At 48.6% G+C, this 25,957-nt stretch overlaps 1 protein-coding gene across 6 annotated transcripts in view; it reads left to right on the forward strand.

The window, feature by feature from the left end:
* Positions 1 to 25,957, forward strand: part of DECR2 (2,4-dienoyl-CoA reductase 2) — a 30,372-nt gene that overhangs the window by 3,349 nt on the left and 1,066 nt on the right. For 3 of the 6 annotated variants that reach the window (XR_013347338.1, XR_013347337.1, XR_013347340.1), the window contains 6 exons: positions 955 to 1,006; positions 14,050 to 14,185; positions 15,254 to 15,378; positions 15,943 to 16,617; positions 17,626 to 17,719; positions 23,547 to 23,556. Coding sequence is in view for 2 of the 6 variants with exons in the window: in XM_077828663.1 (XP_077684789.1) it covers positions 955 to 1,006; positions 14,050 to 14,185; positions 15,254 to 15,378; positions 17,626 to 17,719; positions 23,547 to 23,651; positions 24,485 to 24,702 (730 nt within the window). In the remaining 4 variants the exon portion in view is untranslated. Of the gene's footprint in view, positions 1 to 954; positions 1,007 to 2,435; positions 2,636 to 14,049; positions 14,186 to 15,253; positions 15,379 to 15,942; positions 16,618 to 17,625; positions 17,720 to 23,546; positions 23,652 to 24,484; positions 24,703 to 25,957 lie in introns of those variants that run through there. The other 3 variants (XR_013347339.1, XM_077828663.1, XM_077828662.1) reach the window with 3 other exon arrangements.

Consider the following 25,957-nt stretch of genomic DNA (forward strand, 5'->3'; position numbering starts at 1 on the left):
TATCTTTAAAAACATAAAGTAAAATCACTCCATGGTATCTGTGCTGTATCCTTTGTATATTCTGATATGTATAGCCAGTCCAGAGAGGATCCATCACATTAGCTGGATGGATGATTGGAGGAATGCTTGTCTTCCAGTCCTGTCTTTCAGATCCTGCCCATTAGATTGTATCAAATGCAGAGAGAGACTTCCCTGGTCGTGTTAACCATTGACTTGTTTAAATCTTTTTACTTTTGTACATTGAACAAAACGTTGGTGCTAAATTAAATTCTGATGAATGTCCATCATTGCTGGCCATTCCCCTCCGTGCTTTCTGGACAGTTCATTCTGTTATCTGGTTGCTCTCCACAATAACAAATGGTAACATTTGTAATAGCCTTCTAACTCGGATTGAATTTAACCTGAGCACGCTATGGATTGAACACTCTGAATTTGCTCCCATGCTGAGCCCTGTCGGGCTCTCTTCACTACAATTTCCTGTTGTACTTTTCTTCGGATGATGAATCCCCTAAGCACTGTTACTGATGCATAGATTTTAGGACCAGAAGAGAGCATTCTGATCATATAGTCTGACCTGCATAACCCAGCCCAGAAGTCATCACCCAGCGATTCCTGCCTATAACTTCTGTCTGAGCTAGACTAGATCTTTCAGAGAGAAAGAGGGAGCCAACTTACCTTTGCCAGATGCCCACTGTGGAGAGTGAAAGGCACGTCATGGATAATACCACCTGCTCTCAAACACTATATAGAAAAGAGAAGTGAGCTCACCCTGTCTCCTTCCCCTGAAAGCACTGTGGGGTGAGAAATTCCTAGGCATTCCTGTGGCGGAGTTCAGTTTCAGGTTTACTAAGCCACTGTGGGTGTGACAATTAATCTCTGTAAAGATTTTGGGGTAGATGAGCTGAGTGCGATCTGTACAAGGCATTCAGTGTCCCTATTGGGGTTTCTTTGCAGGCATGGCTGCCGTACAATCATTGCCAGCAGGAACTTGCAGAGAGTAGCTGAGGTGAGTAGATGGGAGTCTGGTGGGACAGAGGCTGCGAGGTCCAAGACCATTTTTGCATATTTCAGAGACCAGGATACGATGGGGCAGTAAGGCATGGTGGTACTAAACACCTAATGAAGTCCACCGTCTTTCCTCTCCATGTGTGTCTTGAGGAGTATGGTCCGTTCCAGGCACCTCAGTATCTGAAAGATAACCAGTGAGCTAAGGGGGTATGACAAGGAGTAATAGGAGAAGGCTGAGCTCAGAACGCCTCTTGGTGAGATCTGTTGCATTTTGGATTAGTCTTCCAAGGGTAGTGGTGGAAGTTTCAGTGCTTGAGTTATTTACAGCATGACTGGATGGAGCACTGGAAAAATCAGTTGTAATAACACCACCCAGCTCTTATCTAGTGATTTTCATCCATAGATTTCAAAGTGCTTTACAAAACGGGGGGGGGGGGGGGGGGGGGGGAGTTCCCAGTATCATAATCCCCATTTTACAGATGAAGCAACTGAGGCATGGAAGGAAGTTAAACCAGTGGCAGAGCTGGAAATGGGACTGAGTTCGGTGTAGGGTCTAATCCTGTATTGGCTCCAGAGGATGGACTACCTGGGTCCTTAAGCAGGGTTTTTCCAGTCACTACATGTTTTTGTTTTGTGCATGATTAAAAGGGAGGTAAAAAGAATGAAATTCTAGAAAGTAGAGAAAGAAAATGGCCTCTTAGGCCCTGTCTACACTGGTAAGTTTCTGCGTAGTATAGCAGCCTTCTGTGTTTTAACTCCTGAGGTGTACACACTACCAAGCCACTTAGTGCGCAGAAACTATGCAGTTGCAGCGCTGTAAAAAAAACACCCTGACAAGAGGCGTAGAGGTTTCTGCACTGACGGTACAGCGCTGCGGTGCCAGTGTAGACACCCTGGTCGATTACAGCTCTGTGATTGGCCCCCAGGAGGTGTCCCACAGTGCCTATTCTTGCCTCTCTGATCGTCGGTTTGAACTCTACTGCCCTGCCCTCAGGAGATCAAACGTCATCCCTACCCTGTAAATTCCTTTGGAAATTTGAAAGTCCCCTTCCTGTTTGCTCAGTGATGTGTGCAGTGGTCTCAGCACGTCTTTCCAGGTGGCCATGCCCGCTCCATACACCAGGTGATCCCCCTCTTGGAGCAATGCTGAGCTGCTGGACCTCATCAGCATTTGGGGAGACGCAGTGCAGTCACAGCTGTGCTCCAGCCATAGGAATTATGATACCTTCGGACAGATTTCACAATGCATGACAGAAAAGGGCCATGACCGGGGGACACTGCAGTGCAGGGTCAAAGTGAAGGAGTTGCCGAACACCTACCACAAGGTGTGGGAGGCAAACTGCCACTCTGGTGCTGTGTCCATGAGCTGCCAGTTCTACAAAGAACTGGACGTGATACTCAGTGGCAACCCCACTTCCACTGCAAAGGCCGCTGTGGATACTTGGGTGGACCGAGCCAGGAGGAGAAAACCTTGGACGAGGATGTGAATTGGGAGGAGGACCCAGAGGCAGAGGACGACATGGAGGTCAGAGATGCAGGCAGCCAGGAGCTCTTTTCTACCCAGAGGAGCCTAGCCAGTCACAGCAGTCGGATCTTGGCGAAGTGCAAACTGGAGAGGAGGCCCCTGGTAAGTGGATTTGATTTTGGGAATCGCTGAAGCAAGTTGTTGGGAGCAGGAGGGTTGCAGAAAGCAGGCTTGTGTTTGTATGATGCGCATATCACCACATGCCTAGTCTGAGCAGCAGAACAGGCTGTTGGTTGACTTCCTCACTTTGTGGGAATCTGCTTCAGATCTCCAGGAAACTCTCATGGAGATACTGGGCAATCCACTGCCACAGGTTCTTTGGTAGAGCTGCTTTATTTCTTGCCCCATTAATGGTAACTTTCCTGCAACACTCTGCTGTCACGGGGTGAGAGGGGTGGAACATTGCTGCACACAGGCAAGCCGCATAAAGGTCAGGGTGGAAGCCACAGTCTTGAAGAAAACCCTCCCTTGATTCCCTGCTCACCATCAGCATCGAGATGTCTTCCATAGTGAACATATCCTGTGGAAAATGTAAGGACAGGAATGATCGGTAGCAGTCTGGAATAGCCAGCTTCCACAGTGCAATTGCCGTGCGCTTCTTCAACGGCAAGGCAGCTCTCATTCTTGTGTCCTTGTGCAGCAGGGTTGGGGTGAGCTCATCACACAGTCCCATGAATGTGGCTTTCCTGATCCGAAAGTTCTTTGGCCACTGCTAGTCATCCCAGACGATGTGATTCCACCACTCATTGCTTGTTTCCCAAGCCCAAAAGTGGCTTTCCACTGTGGTCAGCACCTCCGTGAATGCCATAAGCAATCTCATGTTGTAGCTAGTACATGTGGCAAGATCAATGTCACTCTCCTCTTGCCTTTGTAGTTTAAGGAACAACTCCACTGCCACTTGTGACATGTTTGTCAGAACGAGCAGCAGACGTTCGCCTCTGGTGTTACCGGTACCGATGATTTGCTAAATCACTCCAATCCTTGATTCTGGGAGGCAGCCTTACTCTGCTCTGCTGTGAGAACCCCCATTCCTGGGCTGTTCATGCACAGCTTCTAGCATGTAAGCTGCTCCTAGGATTGTGCAACGGAATGAAACTAGCCAACATCTCCAGTCCCAGATACAACCCTAGGAACCTCCATCTTGCAGTGTCCAGTTATGCCTGCTGGACACTGCAAGCTTATGAGTTTGTCAATTTAAAAAGAAATTGATATGTACCAGGCTTGTTATCCCAAGGGGAGTCTCTGACATGTTTCAGACCAAATGCACTGCTTCAGGTAGAATGAACAAACAGATTTATTAACTACAAAGATAGACTTTAAGTGATTATAAGTCAAAACACAAGAAGTCAGATTTGGTCAAATGAAATAAAAGCAAAACACATTCTAAGGTGATCTTAACACTTTCAATGCCCTTACAAACTTAGATGCTTCTCACCACAGGCTGTCTGGTTGCCCTTCAGCCAGGCTCTCCCCTTTGATCAGCGCTTCAGTCGCTTGGTGGTAATGTCTGTAGGTGGAGGGGGAAGAGAGAAGAAGAGCATGGCAAGCGTCTCTCCCTTTTATCATGTTCTTTCTTCCCTCTTGGCTTTGCCCACCCCCTGCAGAGTCAGGTGAGCATTACCTCATCGCAGTCCTAAACTGACGAAAGAAAGAGAGGTGACTCACTGGGGAGTCCAATAGATCTTTTGTTGTTGCCTAGGCCAGTGTCCTTTGTTCCTGTGAGGCTGGGCTGGGTTTGTCCCATACATGCCCTGATGAGGTTTGAACTGCCCCTCTGCTTTTGGAGAGTTTTTGCCTGGGCTTGCTTTAAGCCATGAGGACACATTCTCAGCCTCATAACTATATACATGAAATTACAACCTATAACATTACTATAACAATTACTATTACATTACTATAACAACAGTGCTCAGTGCATCATGAGCCTTCTGAAGACACCTGACATGACAAACTTTGCATTAGATACTACACAATCATATTATAAGGATGAACATGGGGGTGCTGCGTGTTCCCCCGAGATACAGAACGTCACACTGGTCAACAGTTTGGGATCCATTCCTGCAGCCCAAAGAAACAGAGTGCGCAGTACACAAAGCGTTGAAAGATGGTGCCAAATGTGGACGGAAGCACAGGGATTGCTGGGATGCAAAGCAATGCATCACGGGGCATTGGGACAGGATCCAGGATGCCCCGCGACCCCCTCCACCTTCCCACAACTCTTAGCGGCAGAAGAGGAAGAGATGCTCTGTGGGATAGCTTCCCAGAATGCACCGCTCCAAATACTGCTGAAAGTGAGCAAGTGTGAACATGCTGTTGCGCAGGCAGCTGACAGTGTGAACACACAACAGCGATTTCCCTTCAGCGCGCTCAGAGCGGTGCTGTAACTCTGCCAGTGTAGACATACCCTTAGACTTGACTACGCATGAGGAAGATGCCCTAAACTGAATGACTTTGTTCAATTGAGCTTTGTTTGTTTTATTTCAATTAAATCAAAGCCTCCAATTGTGAGTTGCTGATTTCCATGTAGATTCATAAAGTAACAGCAGTGCATCAGATGTAAACCAGCATCTGCTTCACCCTGTGTAGAATTCACTGAAGTGGAACAAAGATCCAGATAGAAACTGGAGAGTGAATCCGTGTGACTGTTGGGCTGATTAAGATGCAGTATTGCAAACACCAAGCACTTGAAAAATCATGAGTTGGGCTAAAAAAAACCCTACAAGATTTTTAAAAATAATAAATTGTTTCCTTCTTGTATTTGCCTTTTGGGGTCTGAGTCTTTAGGGGCCACTAGGTTACATTTTCAAACTTTTCTCTGCAATTGTGAGGGCTAGAAACTTCCTTGTAATTTTTTTATGTAGTAAAAGCTGAGAGTCTCAGGAAATCACCTGACTCCAGGAGCTGGGGCTTGAAGAGAAACACCAAATGTTGTGAAACTTGTGCTAAAATTGCAAGAGTTGGCAACACGGCAAGTATTGGCCATGCATCAGCCCATTCTGATTTGCACTTAATTGTTTGACATTACGTGGGAGGGTGGAAAGGCCAACAAGTAAAAAGAAAATCCTGAAAGTCACAAACCCTACCTCCCCAGGCCAGGGTGTGTTGGCCGTTCTTACCCCACTCATGCGGGAGGGGTGAGGGGTAGCGTGATGTTGCTGCAGCTGATAAGCACATAGGCTCTGTCCCCCTCCTTGTTTCCCTGCCTGCCCGATGCTCACTGGCTCCAGGTCCCTGGTACTCTTCCATGGGGCAGGGGCTGGGAATCACCACCTGGGTTTTCCCCTCAGCAGCAGTAGCATGTGGGGCTCTGACAAAGCTGCGGCTCCTCCGTGGAAGGCGGCATGTAGGTCTGCCAGCACCTTGCTGGCTTTCCAGCAGCCATGTGCTGTACGTGCCATGTGGGATCTGTCCTCCAGCGGGGGGCTGGAGCAGGGAGAGGCTGGAACCATAGTACCTGGCCTGAGCATCAGGGACATGAGTCATAAATGTGGGGGCCCCAAACTGTCCTTTAGGGATTTCGTCCTTCACTCCTGGGACTGGCCCCATCCCCAGGAGTGTGGGAGAGCGAAGACTGGTGGACTCCAGCCCTGGGCAGTCTCCCACCCAGCCCTGCCATGTGTCCTGGGGGGCAGAGAAGAGAGAAGTGGTGGTGGTGGGAGAGAGGGATAGAGAGAAAGACACATTGATTGGGGAAGAGATCACTGTGCTCAGGAGCTGCTGCAGGAAATCTGGAAATGGTGGGGCAAAGAGCCTTCAGGGTTGAATGAGACATGAGAGAGGGGTGTCACGCAGGGTATGGGGTGAGGCAGTGATGACCTCATAAATCTGTAGCGGGGGGAGGGGCAGAGTCACTCTGGATGTGAGGGGAGATACTGACTGAAGTTAAGGGCCCCTCAACCAAGTACCACATCGCCCCCCTCACACACATACCAGCTCAGGCCCCCGTCATCCAGACCTTTCACTCTATCCAAACTAGGCCCTTGGCCCTCCCCCTCTGCTCAGAACCTTATTGATTATGGTGAAAAGCAGAAAGCCAGAGTATCCTTAATTATAGGGGAAACCAGTCTTTCCCATCTGCCAATGCTCAGGAATTAGTTCTGCTCTGTCTCATCTCTCCTTCTCCTGGGTTCCTCACCCACCTCTCCCAGGCCCTGGGGGACTGTAGTTGGTTCCCCTATCCATTCCCAGGTAGGTGCTGGGGGTGGGGGAGAGGGGGAAAGGAAACTAGTCCTGCTGCTCACAGGAGAGTGGCTCTTAACGCTCCTCAGCTAGCTCATGGTGGGGAGGGGAATCTCCACTGCCCTTCTGCAGTGGCAGCTCTGGTTGGCTGCTCCTCCCCTGTAGGCGGCTCAGTGGGGCAGGCAGCCAATCAGACAGGGGCTTCCCCTTCCTCCTTCCTTTCCCCCCCCCACCCCGGAAAGGTGGAAATTGGGGCTGGGCAGGAGCATGTCACGTCACACCCAGACGGCTCCGCGGCGGCACATCAGTGACTTGGGGCAGTGGGGAGGAGGGGGAGAGGCTCCCTGCTGTCAGAGAGCTGCTCAGCCTCCAAAAGTCCTGCCTTCCTTCTCGTCATTGGCTGCAGCTCTGGCAGGGCCGGGACACAGGCTCTGCTTCCCTATGCCATCACACAGCTTGTTGGGGCCTCCCAGCCTTGCTGCTCCCTTGGTTGCCTGCGCTCCCTGGCTGTGCCCATCGATCATTGGTTCTTTCCCCTTCTTCCCCTGTTCCCACTGGCACAGTAGCCATTTGTGGGGTGATGGAGTCCAATCATGCCAGTGGTGTGACAGAATGTGCCCTTGTAGTCACACGCTATTGTAATGATCTTTGTACAAGGCACGCCTTGGGAGGTATCATCTGAAAACTCATAACTTGCTGATCAGTAACCTGCATAAATTTTATGAACATAAGTTGACATTATGGCTGGTCTGTGTTTCCCAGATAAGTCTGGGAAGTGGCTAAACCAGTTTCTCTGAGACAAAGTGCAAGCTGATGCCCAGTCAGGTGTCAACAAAGCTGATGGGCCATCACCTATGAAGTGGCCATTGTTTGGTAAGAAAGGGGGGGGGGGGGGCAGGGACAAAGAGATCTGGATGTTAGCAAAGAAACAGCATGAGATCTCCTTCCTCCACCAGCCCGTCTCTTGGTTCTCAGCTGGAAATGCTTTTCAGAGAGGAACTGACACTATAAAAAAAGAGGGACAAACACTCCAAGAGACCCCTCCTCTCTCTCCCTGTCCATCTCACTCTTTGCACCTGAAAAGACAAAAGAAGCAGCCTTTGGACTCTGGAGGAGGGGTCCTGACCTGAAGAGTTTGGTCAGCAACTCTGTTGTGGCATTGCCAACCCCAACAGTTCAGAAATCATGAATCAGACCCGAAAAATCATAAGATTGGCCGAAAAATCATGAGATTCTTATAAAAGATTAAATCATGGGTTTTTTTAGTCCACCTTCAGGTTTTTGATCTCCCCCTGCCTACTCTCAGAGGGTGTGTGACTGGCACAGTGCTGCCTGCACTTGCATATTTATTGAAAGGAAGAGGATTTGGGCTCCTGCTGGAGGAGCTCTCTCAATAATACGTTGAGCTCTTACCTTTATGCAGTTATGGAGCAGGACCTGCAGGGTCCACTCCCTGTCGTTTGCCCGCCCAGGCCATGGCAGTCACCTTTCCCATAACTGCCAAAGTATGTGCAGCTCCATGCAGGACATTTTGCACCAGTGTGGAAAAGTCTCTCCTAAATGGTCCCCTGCCACTGTTTGTGGGGGAGACAGCTACATGAGGGACATTAAAGACTTGCTCACTGAGGAGGAACATCACACATGGAGCTTCACAAAACATTACTTCCCCCCAATAGTCTATGAATGCCCATTATTGCCTCATCTCCTGCCGCTGTCCTGCAGGTAACCCTCCTCCAGGACTGGGGGATGCAGAGGAAGATGATGGAATTTTAACTCTGCCTTGCTCCAGGTCAGAAGCAGCAGCAGTGCTGAGAGCAGGAAGGAAAACCCTGGGGCAGGGGTGGCCATCTGCGGCTCTTCAGAAGTTAATATGCAGCTCCTTGCATAGCCAGGGCTGGAGGTACAGGCGCCAACTCTCCAATGTGCCGGGGGGTGCTCACTATTCAACCCCTGGCTCTGCCACAGGCCCTGCCCCCACTCCACCCCTTCCCGCCCCCTCCTCTGAGCCTGCCATGCCCTCACTCTTCCCCCTCCTTCCCCCAGAGCCTCCTGCACGCCACGAAACAGCTGATTGGGAGGTGCGGGGAGGGTAAGGCACTGATTGGTGGGGCTGCCGGTGGGCGAGAGGCCCTAGGAGTAGGGGCGGAGGGAAGAGCTGATGGGGGGGCTGCTGACATATTACTGTGTCTCTTTGGCAATGTACATTGTTAAATTCCGGCTCCTCCTCAGGCTCAGGTTGGCCACCCCTGTCCTGGGGAAATGAGAAGGAGGTGCTGGTGGAAGCTGAGCTCCAAGCAGCTACCCGGGGAGGCATTATACAGCCCTGGCAGAAGAGGTGTATTGAAGTGGCTCCCCAAAACAATGTGCACCTCAGGGCAGCGGAAAGAGGTGGGGGATGGAGGCTGAGCTAGGGCAGTGGGGTGAGGTGGGAAGGGACAGAGAAGCTTATCTGACAGCAGGGGCTGATAGAAATTTCTAAGTAAAATTAAGGCTGACTCTGAGAGTTCTAACATGAGATCATGAGTCAGGCTTACTTTTACTTAGAAATGGCGTTTTTCACAACTAATTGGTGAGTGTTGGCATGTCTAATGTTGGAAGCATGTGGTGAGAAACTTTTGCTTTGACTCTAATACAGTTTGTTAAGCTAGGCACTAGAAATGTTTTTGTCTTTATTTCCTTGTAACCATTTCTGACTTTTATACCTCGTTGCTTGTACTCACTTAAAATCTCTCTTTTTAGTTAATAAATTTGTTCTATTGTTTATTCTAATCCAGTGTGTTTAACTTAAAGTGTCTGGGTAACTCTAAGATAACAAGCTATTGTATATTATTCCCTTAGAGGAATACCAGTCATAATACATTTGGATTGTCCAGGAGAGGGCTGGACAGTACAAGACATACATTTCTGGGGGAAAATCTGGGATTGGGAGTGTGTTGGGGTCCCCGGCAAAGGTAACTAAAGCTGGTAAAAGCCAGAGTGTAATCCATGTGTGGCTGGCAGGCTGCAGTTACTCACAGACGCTCAGGGTGTGACTTGCCTGCTGAAAGATTGTTTGTGATTGGCCCAGGTGGGAGTCACTGCAGCAAGGTATTGAAGGCACACAAGATCGCAGGGAGGGTGTGACACAGCCCCTCACTGGTCTCGATTGCACCCCATCTTGTCACAACTGGCCATTCAGTTTCCACCTCAAGGTTAATTACTTTTGGGCTTTTGCAACCCAATTACTTTTGCAACCCAAAGCAAAGTCTGCCTTGCAGTGGAATGGGGCTGCTCTACGCTGGGAGTTTACATCGGCAGAGCTACCTCTCTGGGGTGTGAAAAATCGACACCTCTGAGCAACGGCACCATGCTGACCTATTCCCAGATGTGGGCAGTGCTAGGTCAGCAGAAGAATTCTCTTGACTTAGGCCTCAGTCCTGCAATTGGATTCTCATAGTGACTCTTTATGCTTGCATGGACTTTATTGTGCCTGTGCAGACCTGATGGCAGGACTGGGGCTTCATATTGTAACTCTGTCAATAATGAGATGAACCTCTTTAGATCTGTGAGATTCTTGGAGGGTCTTAGATATGCTGCAGTATAACAAGACTTCATACAAAAGGGAGAATGTTTTGTTCTGTAAACCATTTTAAACACCAACTCTCTTTTCATTCAGTTTCTAGAGATGATCCTGCAATTACAGGCCGGTAAGCCTAACTCCAGGCAAATTGGTTGAAACTGTAGTAAAGAACAGAATTGTCAGACACTGAGATGAACATGATATGTTGGGGAAGAGTCAACATGGTTTTTGTAAAGGGAAATCATGCCTCACTAGTCTATTAACATTTTTTGAGGGGGTTAACAAGCATGCGGACAAGGGTGGATAGAGTGTACTTAGATTTTCAGAAAGCCTTTGACAACTTCCGTCACCAAAGGCTCTTAAGCAAAGTAAGCAGTCATGGGATAAGAGGGAAGATCTTCTTATGGACCAGTAACTGTTTGAAAATAGGAAACAAACGGTAGAAATAAATGGTCATTTTTCAGAATGGAAAGAGGTAAATAGTGATGTTCCCCAGGGGTCTGTACTGGTACCAGTGCTGTTCAACATATTCATAAATGATCTGGAAAAAGGGGTAAACAGTGAGGTGGCAAAACTCCTCAAAACTATCAAGATAGTTAAGTCCCAAGCAGACTGCAAAGAACTACAAAAGGATCTCTCAAAACTGGGTGACGGGGCAACAGAATGGAAGATGTAATTTAATTTTGGTAAATGCAAAGTAATGCACATTGGATAACATAATCCCAACTATACATATAAAATGATGGGATCTAAATTAGCTGTTACCACTCAAGAAAGAGATCTTGGAGTCACTGTGGATAGTTCTCTGAAAACATCCATTCAATGTGCAGCAGCAGTCAAAAAAGCTAACAATGTTGGGAATCATTAGGGAAGGGATAGATAATAAGACAGATAATATCCTATTGCCTCTGTATAAATCCATGGTACCCCCCACATCTTGAATACTGTGTGAAGATCTGGTCATCTCATCTCAAAAAAGATCTATTGAAATTGGAAAAGGTACAGAAAAGGACAACAAAAATGATTAGGGGTATGGAACAGCTTCCATATGAGGAGAGACTAATAAGACTGGGACTTTTCATCTTGGGAAAGAGATGACTAAGGGAGAATATGATAGAGGTCTATAAAATCATGATTGGTGTGGAGAAAGTAAATAAGAAAGTGTTATTTACTCCTCATTACACAAGAAGTAGGTGTCACCTGATGACAGGTTTCAGAGTAGCAGCCATATTAGATAGCTAGTGGCATTCTGTTATTTTCTTTGTTGGGCCTGTCCTGTAGTAGGTGACTTCTGGGTACTCTTCTGGCTCTGTCAATCTGTTTTTTCACTCCAGCAGGTGGGTATTGTAGTTTTAAGAATGCTTGATAGAGATCTTGTAGGTGTTTGTCTCTGTCTGAGGGATTGGAGCAAATGCGGTTGTATCTTAGAGCTTGGCTCTAGACAATGGATCATGTGGTGTGTCCTGGATGAAAGCTGGAGGCATAGCGGAAACCTACTGATCGCTATACTTACCTACATGCCTCCAGCTTCCATCCAAGACACACCACACGATCCATTGTTTACAGCCAAGCTCTAAGATACAACCACATTTGCTCCAATCCCCCAGACAGAGACAAGCACCTACAAGATCTCTATCAAGCATTCTTAAAAACTACAATACCCATCTGCTGAAGTGAAAAAAAACAGATTGACAGAGCCAGAAGACTACCCAGAAGTCACCTACTACCGGACAGGCTCAACAAAGAAAATAACAGAACGCTCGTTCACCTGCACATCTACCAATGTGATATATGCCATCATGTGCCAGCAATGCCCCTCTGCCATGTACATTGGCCAAACCGGACAGTCTCTACGCAAAAGAATAAACGGACAGAAATCTGACATCAGGAATCATAACATTCGAAAACCAGTAGGAGAACACTTCAAGCTCTCTGGCCACTCAGTAACAGATTTAAAGATGGAAATTTTGCAACAGAAAAGTTCAAAACAAGACTCCAGTGAGAAACTGCTGAGCTTGAATTAATATGCAAACTAGGTACCATTAACTTGGGTTTGACTAGAGACTCGGAGTGGCTAGGTCATTACACTTATTGAATCTATTTCCCCATGTTAAGTATCCTCACACCTTCTTGTCAACTGTCTAAATGGGCCATCTTGATTATCACTACAAAAGTTTTTTTCTCCTGCTGATAATAGCTCATCTTAATTAATTAGCCTCTTACTCCACTTTTTCATGTTCTCTGTATGTATATGTATATCTTCTTAGTATATGGTCCATTCTATGCATCCGGTGAAGTGGGCTGTAGCCCATGAAAGCTTGTGCTCAAATAAATTTGTTAGTCTCTAAGGTGCCACAAGTACTCCTGTTCTTTTTGTATCACCTGGTGAAATTAACAGGCACCAGGTTTAAAACAAACAAAAGAAAATATTTCTTCATACAGCGTATAGTCAGCCTGTGGAATGCTTTGCCAGGGGATGTTGTGAAGGCCAAGACTATAACAGGGTTCAAAAAAGAACTAGATAAATTCATGGAGCATAGGTCCATCAATGGCTATTAGCCAGGATGGGCAGGGATGCAAAACTATGCTCTGAAGTGTCCCTAACCTCTGTTTGCCTGAGCTGAGAATGGGCAACAGGGTATGTATCACTTGATGATTACCTGTTCTCCCTCTGAAGCACCTGGCACTGGCCACTGTCAGAAGACAGGATACTGGGCTAAATGGACCATTGGTCTGACCCAGTGTGGCCATATGTATGTTCCAGGTTGTTGGCCTTTTTCCCCATTAGATGCCCCTGTGTGGTCCTCCTAACCCGTATGATAATGATGTCTATTAAAAGCATTTTTTAATGGGTGCCGGTTCTGTGTTTTCTGCTGGAGCTTTGAGTTTGCCTTTTAGTAAATGGCTTATGAGAGATTCTCTGTGAGATTTCTCTGGAGACTTATCCGTGGGAGGAGGATGGAAAGAACACAGAGAGAACATCCCATAGTCAATGTGGCTCAAGAGGCACTGATGACTCTTACTTGGCAATGAAACAGAGGAGTTAGAGATGAAAAGATCTAGCAGCCCGGCCCTGAGGGCCTGAGCAGGATCGCCTTCCGTGCTTTGTTCCCATTCAAATGACACATGCAAGGACTCTTTCCAAAGTCTGGTAGATCTCACTGTTAGGAAGCTTTTATTGAGCTTACATTTTACTTTTCTTAGTTTCATTCTATTGCTTCTAATTACATCCCCAGCCTAAACAATTCCTCTCCATTACACCCGTCAGATACTGCCGACTGTTATCACATCCTCATTAGGCGTCGCTTAGCCAAGCTTAAATTTTAGCTCTCTCAGTCCTCCAGTGTAAGCCAGTGCCTGCAGCCTCTATTATTTTTTGTTGCTTCTCTCTTGGATCCCTCTAATGTGTCAATATCTCTCTGGTAATACAGTGCTCAGAAGCAAACGCACGTTTCTGCTGTGATCTTTCCAACAGAGCCTTGATGTAAACATCCCACGCGCTCGACAGAGTAATTTATAGGTTATAGTACATACAAGAATCACTTCACCAACCACCAAAATGCAGCTCCTTCTGGGGTGGGACATGGCAGCTGTTTAACAACACAATCATATGACGAGAGACACAAACAGCTGCCCCAGGTCTTGATAGGGACGGAGCATGTCCTTCTGCCTGATATGTCCTTTTGCTGATGCCAGAGTATGAGTCTCCCCTCTGGTTCCTAACAACAGGAGGTAGGACTGGGATCCCTCATACAAAATCTTTCTTTCTCTTTTCCAGGCTGCCAAGAAGCTGGAGGCTGCTACTGGTCAGCGATGCCTGCCTCTTTCTCTAGACGTCCGACAGCCCCAAACCATCCTGGCAGCGGTGGACGAGGCTGTGAAAGAGTTTGAACAAATTGACATCCTCGTTAACAGTGAGTTGCTTGCGAATTGGGGGAAGTGACAGGATTTTACAAACCCATGTGTTTCAGGGAACAAACTCATGACCAACTGAGGGTCGGGAAGAAATTTGCCCCCCTATGGAGGCAGTGTTCTGTTAATGTCTGGGTGCATTGCTGTCACAGGTACCATCGTCTGAATGCTGGTCACACTGGAAACAGGATGCTGGACTAGAAGGAATATTGCTCTCTTCTGGGCAAAGCTTCCTATGCTCTCACTGCCCTGTGGGAGCCTGCAGTGCCAAGTGACACGAGAGGCTGGGAATACTGGTCCCATGGAGGTAGCGGACTGACAACTGTCTGCCAGAAAATGAAGCGAGGAAGGGGGCAGTCAAGCCTCATTCCCAACCCAGCAGAGTTCCCTACTCATCTCTGTTTGACTCTATCCTGTTCTGTATCGCCCACTTAAGCAGCAATTTAAGCAGCCCCTGCTTGGCTGATCTGGAAATCGATTGCAGCCAACCCTTTGATACCCAATTGTCCCAGTAGCGTTCTTCCTCAAGAGCCCTGGTGTGGTCACCCGGGGCACTGCTTCTCTCTGAACAATGATCCCTTCACCCAGTTCTGGGATATGCTCAGCTACTGTATGTAAAAGTGTATCCCTGCCTGAAAGGTCTGTGCGCAGCTAGCTGCTCTGCTGCCCCAGAGAGCTAGGGACTCCAAAGCAGATGCTGTAAGACTTTGGGGACTTTCCTGAATAGCACAGTAGAGGCCTGAGGGGCACTCTTAAAAATGTCTTTCGCTAACTAAAGTGGGGGCAGCTAAGGCAAGTTACAGTGCCTCACCTAAACTGAGGAGCCAGAAGCCATTAGAAGTTGCACAGGGCAGCCTGTGTCATTGTGGCTCTGGATTGGTAGTCTTGAGGTGGATCGTGTGTTCTCTATATAGTGAACAGTTAGGAGGATTGTACACGTGCACACACATCGTGTCCCTGCTTCAGAGGAAGGGAGGGAGCAGCACCCTATGCCCACCTGGTAATAGATCATAGCAGTCTCACTCCCCCTCTCCCCACTGACTGTGCCCCTGGATGCTCTCCCTCTCCAGATGCTGCTGGTAATTTCCTGTGCCCGGCCAGTGCTTTGTCCTTCAATGCCTATAAGACAGTGATAGACATTGACACCCTTGGCACCTTCAATGTCTCCAAAGTGCTCTATGAGAAATGCTTGCGGGTAAGTTCATCCTACATCAGGGAATGTGCTGCTGGAAAGTCTGTCATGTTGATAAGGAGCGTGTCTTGGGTCCTACCATGAATAAGCTATTAATAAAATCTTTGCTTGCTATTACAGCATTGAACAGTTACCGTGTGGTCTGGGGTTCAAGGGCATGTTATCACCAGTGACCCCCTTTGTACCAATCACCTCTGAAAAAATCTCTTTAACCTTTTATTAAAGCACAGAGAACAGTGAAAGCATTTGAAATGTAATGTATTAATTGTCACACTGTTCCTTAGTCCCTTTCCCTTCAACTGCAGAGAGTCTTTTATGGGGGAACCCCCCTGTTTGCCAGGCTTTTAGATTGGGGGGGTGGAGGACAGGGAGAGAGAGAGAAAGGGTTAACTTTGGATAGTCTATTGAAGTCCAGTCCTGTTTCCCTTGGACAAAACAAGATGAACACGCGCTTGTATCCATCCTTTCAGAAAGCAACTGCAAAGATCCTTTCCCTAGCCCATTGCTCTGACCACATCACCCCTCTCTCTTTCCATCACTCCCCTGGCTCCCTCTTCTCTAGCACAGGGGTCTCCAAACTTTTTGAATCGCGCACACCCCAGGTCCAGCTCTGGGGAATCAAAAAAAAAAAAGAGCTGCCGCCGGCGTGCCACCGAAGACGGAGCGGGGAGAGCCGAGCTGCCGCCGGCGTGCCGCCGAAGACGGAGCAGAGAGAGCCAAGCTGCCACCGGGCGCGCCGCCGAAGACGGAGCGGGGAGAGCCGAGCTGCCGCCGGGCGCGCCGCCAAAGACGGAGCGGGGAGAGCCGAGCTGCCGCCGGGCGTGCCGCCAAAGACGAAGCGGGGAGAGCCGAGCTGCCGCCGGGCGTGCCGCCGAAGACGGAGCGGGGAGAGCCGAGCTGCCGCCGGGCGTGCCGCCGAAGACGGAGCGGGGAGAGCCGAGCTGCCGCCGGGCGTGCCGCCGAAGACGGAGCGGGGAGAGCCGAGCTGCCGCCGGGCGTGCCGCCGAAGACGGAGCGGGGAGAGCCGAGCTGCCGCCGGGCGTGCCGCCGAAGACGGAGCGGGGAGAGGCAAGCTGCCTCCACTGTGCCACCGAAGACAGAGCGGGGAGAGCCGAGCTGCCGCCGGCGCGCCGCTGAAGAATCAAAGGTCCCGGAGCGCTGCTGCCACCGTGCCAGCAGTGCTCATTTGGCGGCGCTCCTCCTTCCGCACACCCCCACAGATGGTCGTGCGCACCCCCTGGGGTGCGTGCATCCCACTTTGGAGACCACTAGCATATCAAACATAAGCCCTTGCCATCACTTCCAAGGCCCTGCTCAGCCCAGCCCCGCCCCACCTATCATCTCTTGTCCAGTATCGAAAGGCTAATTTCAGCCCACAGTGGACCCACGATGGCAACCTCCATCGCCCACTCGTTAAACTTTCCAACAAGCCCCTTTGTGCTTTCTGCCAGGCTGCCCCTCCTGCTTGGGAGGAGCTCCCCTTAAACACCCCCAAAGCAGCTGCCTCCTCCTCCACCAAACCCTTCCTTAGAACTCCCCTTTGCCGTGATGCATACAAAACACTTGACAGTGGTTAGGCTGCTGGTGTGCTGAGACCACAGCCAATCATGCTGATTAATCTTGTCTCATTGGCAGCCCCATTTTATATCACCTCTGTCTCCTCGTGTCTTTCCTGTACCTTCCATCCTCGCAGAAGTGATCGGAGCAGCAGAACCTTCCCCAGACACAGCCATTCACCTGTGACAGTGAATGTGGTTTGGGCGGCCTCTAGAAAGTGGCTGCCTGCAAAATGTGGGTTGTGCGTAATTCTGGGGAGAGGGTGACCTTGACTTAGGAGAAGTAGATGGAGGGAGGCGACATGAGCCAGTGAAACACTGATTCTCTTTCTCATCCCAAATCCTTCCAGCTCCTTCACTTTTCCTTGAGGCCTCTAATCTTCTGCCATCTCCTGCCTCCTCTGGGTGCTTATACCTTTCTAGAAACGGGCTGCAGATTGTTCTGGAATGTTCCAGCATAGCCCGGAATGAGAGCTGTCCTATGCAGATCCCAAGGAGGGAGGTGTTCAGAGAGCCAGGCAGAGATGGCAGAGCCACAAGAGTTGGGCAGACAATCCCCATTCATCACCAGACCAGTTTCGCCTTCAGGGTATTTCTCTGGTCAGTCTCTCTGTTCCATCCCATGCCCAGGTCCTGTTGCCCCAGCAGATGATATCTCTGCTCTGTTCCCTAACTCCCTGTCTTGTTTATCCAGGACCATGGCGGGGTTATAGTTAACATCACAGCGACTTTGAGCTACAGAGGACAGGCTCTCCAGGTGCATGCTGGGACAGCTAAGGCGGCTGTAGGTACAGTAAACACACCTGATCCATTTGGTTCCTTTTTGTGTCTTTTCAAGCTGCCAAAGCCCAGCCAACATACTGGTTCTTTCAGAGCCTCTGATGGAGAGGCTTGGAAGAACAATACTAGGATCTTGCATAGTACTCCCCTTGGTACAGATAGGCTGAGTCAAGCCCAGAGCTCTGCGGCACCCTCCCTGACCAGGCTAAGAGGGGTACTCAGCCTGGCTCTCTAGGGTGGCTTAACCAGTTATTCCCCCCTTGTGCAATCTCTGTACTTGCCGCTTTCCAGGATGTGACATTGCAGAAAAATTGTGATGACACAGGATGATGCATTCTGGGATACCGCCAGCAAACCGTGGTTGTGCAGAAAGGAAAAGTAACTGAAAGGAGACTAATGAAAGCTGGTTTGACTGTGCACCTCCAATCCCCCACCACCACGCACCCTGACTGCGGAGCCTTCCGCAGATCAGAGCCTAACAGAAACTCACTACTAAGGGCCAATCCAAAGCCCATTGGAATCACTGGGAGCATTTTCACAGACTTCAGTGGGGTTTGGATCTTGCTCTGAGTGACTTGCCAGGGTCACACTGAGCTGGTGACAGCATTATGTTTAGAACCCAGGCCTGTGCTGGGCTCAGTCCAGCAGACCACACTATGCTGCCAGTCTCCCCGGCTTGTTAATGCCAGACGACGTTAGTCACATGGCCTGTGGGACACAAACACAAACTCACACGTTGTCAGGGCGACTGCTGGGACCAGCTGGCAGATGGCAGTGATAAAAGGCCCTCTGTCAGCAGGCAGGCACAGCTCTTTGAAGGGGGTATCTACAGAAGGCCAGCTGCTTCCCCAGTCCTGTGCATTCTGACTCCTCTTCTTCATTCAGACACTCAGCACCCGTCGTATGCCTGATCTGCCCTCCCCGGCCCTGCCAGTAGTGCTCAGTGCTGACTTGCAGCAGCCCTGCTATTCCAGCCTGTCCCCCTGCCCCCCAGACCTCTGCTATTCCAGCTCTGGATACACCATCTCCTCCACAGCGCTGCCTAAGCCCCTCAGTCCTGACCCACAGGACCCTCTGCTAGTCAATCCTGACCACTTTCACTCCTTTGCTTTTAAACATAAGAACATAAGAATGGCCATACTGGGTCAGACCAAAGGTCCATCCAGCCCAGTATCCTGTTTACCGACAGTGGCCAATACCAGGTTCCCCAGAGGGAGTGAACTTAACAGGTAATAATCTAGTGATCTCTCTCCTGCCATCCACCTTCACCCTCTGACAAACAGAGGCTAGGGACACCATTCCTTACCCATCCTGGCCAATAGCCATTAATGGACTTAACCTCCATGAATTTATCCAGTTCTCTTTTAAACCCTGTTATAGTCCTAGCCTTCACAACCTCCTCAGGCAAGGAGTTCCACAGGTTGGCTGTGCGCGGAGTGAAGAAGAACTTCCTTTTATTTGTTTTAAACCTGCTACCCATTAATTTCATTTGGTGGCCCCTAGTTTTTAATATTATGGGAACAAGTAAATAACTTTTCCTTATCCACTTTCTCCACACCAGTCATGATTTTATGTACTTCTATCATATCCCCCCTTAGTCTCCTCTTTTCCAAACTGAAAAGTCCTAGCCTGTTTAATCTCTCCTCATATGGGACCCATTCCAAACCCCTAATCATTTTAGTTGCCCTTTTTTGAACCTTTTTGAATGTCAGTATATCTTTTTTGAGATGAGGGGACCACATCAGTACGCAGTATTCAAGATGTGGGCACACCATGGATTCATATAAGGGCAATAAGAGATTCTCCGTCTTATTCTCTATCCCTTTTTTTAATGATTCCTAACATCCCATTTGCTTTTTTGACCGCTGCTGCACACTGCATGGATGTGTTCAGAGAACTATCCACAATGACTCGAAGATCTTTCTCCTGATTAATTGTAGCTAAATTAGCCCCCATCATATTGTATGTATAGTTGGGGTTATTTTTTCCAATGTGCATTACTTTACATTTATCCACATTAAATTTCATTTGCCATTTTGTTGCCCAATCACTTAGTTTTGTGAGATCTTTTTGAAGTTCTTCACAGTCTGCTTTGGTCTTAACTATCTTGAGCAGTTTAGTATAATCTTCAAACTTTGTCACCTCACTGTTTACCCCTTTCTCCAGATCATTTATGAATAAGTTTAATAGGATTGGTCCTAGGACTGACCCTTAGGGAACACCACTAGTTACCCCTCTCCATTCTGAAAATTTACCATTTATTCCTACCCTTTGTTCCCTGTCTTTTAACCAGTTCTCAGTCCATGAAAGGATCTTCCCTTTTATCCCATGACAATTTAATTTACATAAGAGTCTTTGGTGAGGGACCTTGTCAAAGGCTTTCTGGAAATCTAAGTACACTATGACCCCTGGATCCCCCTTGTCCACATGTTTGTTGACTCCCTTCAAAGAACTCTATTAGATTAGTAAGACATGATCTCCCTTTACAGAAACAATGTTGACTTTTGCCCAACAATTTATGTTCTTCTATGTGTCTGATAGTTTTACTAGTTTCAGCTAATTTGCCCGGTACTGACATTAGACTTACCGGTCTGTAATTGCCAGGATCACCTCTAGAGCCCTTCTTAAATATTGGCGTTACATTAAGTATCTTCCAGTCATCGGGTACAGTAGCTGACATAAAGGACAGTTTACAAACCATACTTAATAGTTCCGCAATTTCACATTTGAGTTCTTTCAGAACTCTTGGGTGAATGCCATCTGGTCCTGGTGACTTGTTACTGTTAATTTTCTCAATTAATTCCAAAACCTCCTCCAGTGACACTTCAATCTGTGACATTTCCTTAGATTTGTCACCTACAAAAGACAGCTCAGGTTTGGGAATCTCCCTAACATCCTCAGCCGTGAAGACTGAAGCAAAGAATTCATTTAGTTTCTCTGCAATGACTTTATCGTCTTTAAGTGCTCCTTTTGTATCTCGATCGTCCAGGGGCCCCACTGGTTGTTTAGCCGGCTTCCTGCTTCTGATGTACTTAAAAAACATTTTGTTATTACCTTTTGAGTTTTTGGCTAGCTGTTCTTCAAACTCCTTTTTGGCTTTTCTTATTACATTTTTACATTTCATTTGGCAGTGTTTATGCTCCTTTCTGTTTACTTCACTAGGATTTAACTTCCACTTTTTAAAAGATGCCTTTTTATCTCTCACTGCTTCTTTTACATGGTTGTTAAGCCACAATGGCTCTTTTTTAGTTCTTTTACTGTGTTTTGTAATTTGGGGTATACATTTAAGTTGAGCCTCTATTATGGTGTCTTTGAAAAGTGTCCATGCAGCTTGCAGGGATTTCACTCTAGTCACTATACCTTTTAATTTCTGTTTAACTAACCTCCTCGTTTTTGCATAGTTCCCCTTTCTGAAATTAAATGCCACAGTGTTGGGCTGTTGAGGTGTTATTCCCACCACAGGAATGTTAAATGTTATTATATTATGGTCACTGTTTCCAAGCGGTCCTGTTATAGTTACCTCTTGGACCAGATCCTGCGCTCCACTCAGGACTAAATCGAGAATTGACTCCCCTTGTGGGTTCCTGTACCAGCTGCTCCAAGAAGCAGTCATTTAAAGTATCAAGAAATTTTGTCTCTGCATTTCGTCCTGAGGTGACATGTACACAGTCAATATGGAGATAATTGAAATCCCCCACTATTATTGAGTTTTTTATTTTGATAGCCTCTCTCATCTCCCTTAGAGTTTCATCATCACTATCGTTGTCCTGGTCAGGTGGTCGATAATAGATTCCTACGGTTATATTCTTATTAACGCATGGAATTACTATCCATAGAGATTCTGTGGAAAATGTGGATTTAAGATTTTTATTTCATTTGATTCTACATTTTCTTTCACATATAGTGCCACTTCTCCCCCCCCCCACCCCCGGCACGACCTGTTCTGTCCTTCTGATATATTTTGTACCCCAGAATGATTGTGTCCCATTGATTGTCCTCACTCCACCAGGTTTCTGTGATGCCTATTATATCAATATCCTCCTTTAACACGAGGCACTCTAGTTCACCCATCTTATTATTTAGACTTCTAGCATTTATGTACACGCACTTTAAAATGTCACTGTTTATTTGTCTGCCCTTTTCTGATGCGTCAGATTCTTTATGTGAATGTTTCTCATCTGATCTGGCCCATACGTTATCCTCTTCCATCCTCTCCTCCTGACTAAACCCTAGAGAATCTCTATCAATAGACTCTCCTCTAAGAGAAGTCTCTGCCCGATCCACGTGCGCCTCTGCAGCAATTGGCTTCCCCCATCTCTTAGTTTAAAAACTGCTCTGCAACCTTTATAATGTGAAGTGCCAGCCATCTGGATCCAATTTGGTGTAGGTGGAGCCCATCCTTCCTGTATAGGCTCCCCCATCCCCAAAGTTTCCCCAGTTCCTAATAAATCTAAACCCCTCCTCTCTACACCATCGTCTCATCCACGCATTGAGACTCTGAAGCTCTGCCTGCCCTCCTGGCCCTGCGTGTGGAACTGGTAGTATTTCTGAGAATGCCACCATAGAGGTCTTGGATTTCAGTCTCTTTCCTAGCAGCCTAAATTTGGCCTCCAGGATGTCTCTCCTACCCTTCCCTACGTCATTGGTACCTACATGTACCACGACCACCGGCTCCTCCCCAGCACTACACATAAGTCTATCTAGATGCCACGAGAGGTCCGCAACCTTTGCACCAGGCAGGCAAGTCACCATACGGTTCTCCCCATCATCACAAACCCAGCTATCTATGTCTCTAATGATTGAATCTCCCTTTACTAACACCTGCCTTTTCCTAATGACTGGAGTTCCCTCCCCCGGAGAGGTAACTTCAGTGCGAGAGGATACCCCAACATCATCTGGAAGGAGGGTCCCAACTATGGGAAGGTTTCCCTCTATTCCCGTTGACCGCTCTCCTTCTCTGGGGCTTTCATCCTCCTTAACAGTGCAGGGGCTGTCTGACTGGAAGTGGGACAAATGTACAGTGTCCCGGAAAGCTTCATCGACATACCTTTCTGCCTCCCTTAGCTCCTCCAGTTCTGCCACCTTGGCCTCCAAAGCCCGTACATGTCTCTGAGGGCCAGGAACTCCTTGCACCGAATGCACACTTAGACGCCACCTGCCCACAGGGCAGGTAATCATACATGCTACACTGAATGCAATAAACAGGACAGCCCCCAGTCTGCTGCTGGGCTTCTGCTTGCATTTCCTCCTACAGCTACCTAGGTTAATGATAGGGTTTTGTTTAAATCAAGAAGTTTTGATGATAGTTTAGTTTAAACGTTTTAAAGAATGGCAAGTGTACCTCACCCCCTTCCCACTCCCCTTCCACACTCCCTCTCAAAACTCCCCGTTAGCAGTCCCTGGTCGCTTGCTCACTGCTTTATAAAGCCCTGGCCTTCTTGAAAGCCCTGCCCCCTGACTAAGGCTCAGCCAGTGAACAGAGGCTTCTAGATTTCAAACCTTGTTTAGAAGCTCACAGCTTCCAACTGCCGGCCACAGCACACAGTCCTTCAAACAAACAAAAACAAACAGACAGAGAAACACAAGCTCAGCATACAGCAAGTAACCCACAAACACACACTACAGATAGCCACTTACTCCAAGAGTCCCATATTTGCTCCTCCTTCACCTGGAGAACTCCCTCTCAAAACTTCCTGTTAGCGGTCCCTGTTCGCAAAGACCTACACCCCCCACCTCTGCCTCTCATTCCAACCGGCGGCTCCCTCTGTTCACTCTGAAATCCCTTCACTGTTTTTGCTCTGTTTTTCATTCTGCTTTGAATGTCCTTCCTCCCAGATGCAATGACCAGGCACCTGGCAGTGGAGTGGGGGCCCAACAACATCCGTGTCAACAGTCTGGCACCAGGCCCCATTGCGGGCACCGAGGGATACCGGCGACTCGGTAAGGGGCTCTCAGAGAAGTCCCCAGGTGGAGGCTTCTCCTGAGAGCTCGGGCTCTCTCTGATTAGTGCAACTATATGTGTGTAAGGGGGGAGTTTAGATGGTGTACCAGCCCCCCAGAGCTCAGAATGCTGCCTCTGCCAAACCCTGACCAGCGTCGTGCTGCAAGCCCTGATGCTCGCAGGCCCCCTCTTGTGGTGAAGCTGGGCAGGGACTTTGCACCACTTCATTAGTTTACCCTGTGGCCACAGGGGCAAGTATTGGTCCCTCTGCTTAGCCGCTGAGATTCTCACCCTGGGTGCTGTACAAAGGCTTGTTTCTTGCCCTCAGCGTTGTCCTGCAGTGTCACAACAGGTGGTCTAGCCCTACCTGTGCTGCCCGAGCTGACTGGCCTGTGTATGGAAACATTGGGTATATTTCTGTGATAATTAAGAGACCATCAAGGTCGTGAGGTCACCTAATCCACCCTCCCTGCCGCAGGATTGTTTCCTCGTCTGTATTCTTCAGGTATCTGTCCTGTCCTAAGCAAGGGGCTTCCACCATCTCCAGGGGAGGCTGCTCCCCAGGCTAAGAGAGCTCCTTGGTAGAACTCTTTCTTGCTCTTCAGCCTAGATCTTCCCTTCCTCACTCTCCCCCCTTTGCCCATGGGCAGATCCTCGTGTATGTTTCTGCATCTGCTCTAGTTTCTTAGTGTGGCTCCATCAGTGTAGTATCTGGGCTCCTTGTAGCACCCAAACAATGCCAGCCAGTTGCAGCCTTTTGCCCTGGGTAGGGGAACAGCCTCCTGATGGGTAAAGCGCCTGAGGGCCTCAGCTTGTTTTGTTCTCTCTATAGGTGGTGCTCGTGCAGAAGCGGTCAGCTACTTTGATACAGTGCCCCTCCATAGGGCAGGGAATAAGACGGAGATTGCCCACAGTGTGCTGTACTTGGCGAGCCCCTTGGCATCCTATGTGACTGGCACAACCCTGGTGGTGGATGGGGGGAGCTGGCTGACCTCCCCTAACAACTTCCCTGCGCTGTTGGGTATTGCATCACACTCTGCTAAGCTCTAGGTGACGTGTATTTCCCCCTCTGTGGGACTAGATGCGCCGTCCGGGGCTAATGTTTGAACACCTCTTGGTATGCTGCAAGCAAACCAGCAACTTTGGCACAAGGGTGTTGTCCCAGGCATGATGCATTCAGAGTGAGTGCGTTCAGGGTCACAGGCATTGAGGGTCACCACGCACTCATCAGCAGCTGGCATGGTAGTCCTGGGCTTTCCTTGCCAGGCAGGGGTCAGGGCTGTGTTGCACTGGTCAGTGGTTGGAGTGGACCCCATGCTGCCTGTTGGTCACACTGCTTTTCTTGTCCGTGCCTCCCCACTGCACATCTGGTTAATAGCTGTCACCATTTTCCTGGTGCTGTAGTTAGATGGGGTGAGGGTGGGGTCACATCGCAGAGGAGCCTCTACCCTTCCCATGTAGACTTTCCAAGATCAGCAATATGAAATACCTTGTGCTGCGGTGATTCATGAGCAGATTCTTCGTAGCCCAGGGCCACAGACCGAAGGTGTGTTTGGCTCCCAAGTGTGTGGGACCTCTCCAAAGGTCCTGAAGGCTTGTAAAAACTCATCTGGGATACCTCCCCTGCCCAAAGAGTTCCAGGCTAGGCTTCTTGAGAAAAGGCCGGGCAAATAGTTAGGAAGCACAAATGTGTGGTTATTAAATCTGCAGTCTCCCTCCCAAAACCCACAGGGCAGGGCCACGTGGGAGAAATTCCAGGCCAGCTGGTTTCGTCTGGGCACAATTAGAAAGCGTGTGTGTGAGAGGTTGCACGATGGAGCTTTGGCCAGTTCCACCAGCACAGGATCTGCCCCCAGGTGTTCAAAGAGGGCCAAGCCACGTAATACAAAGTGGTGTAAAGGACAATGGCACCAATCTGCCAGGAGGGGCCGGTGCATGCTTGCCCATTGAGTTGGGTGCATCGTTGGCAGTGGGAATTAATCCTTGGGCCTCTGGATCCTAAAGCAGGAGCGGCACTGACTGAGCTAAAAGGCCAAGCTCTGTTAGCCAAGGCTGATGTAGGCTCATCTTCCACTATATGTGGCCCAGCCACACTAGGGGGGACGGAGCCCCACACTGAGTGAGCTGCCCACATTCACAGAATGCCCAAGGAGCTATTAGTTACAGCTGCAGGTGGCAGACCCAGGCTCGCCTGATTCAGAGCTGGGATTTGGACCTGGGTCTCCCATGTCCTGGGCGATGGGCCCTGATCACCAGGCTGCAGAGTCAGTCTCCTTTTGGCCCAATGAATATTTCGTTATGTGTA

This window comes from Eretmochelys imbricata, chromosome 10 (genome assembly GCF_965152235.1).
Source record: "Eretmochelys imbricata isolate rEreImb1 chromosome 10, rEreImb1.hap1, whole genome shotgun sequence".
NCBI classification, from domain to species: domain Eukaryota; kingdom Metazoa; phylum Chordata; order Testudines; family Cheloniidae; genus Eretmochelys; species Eretmochelys imbricata.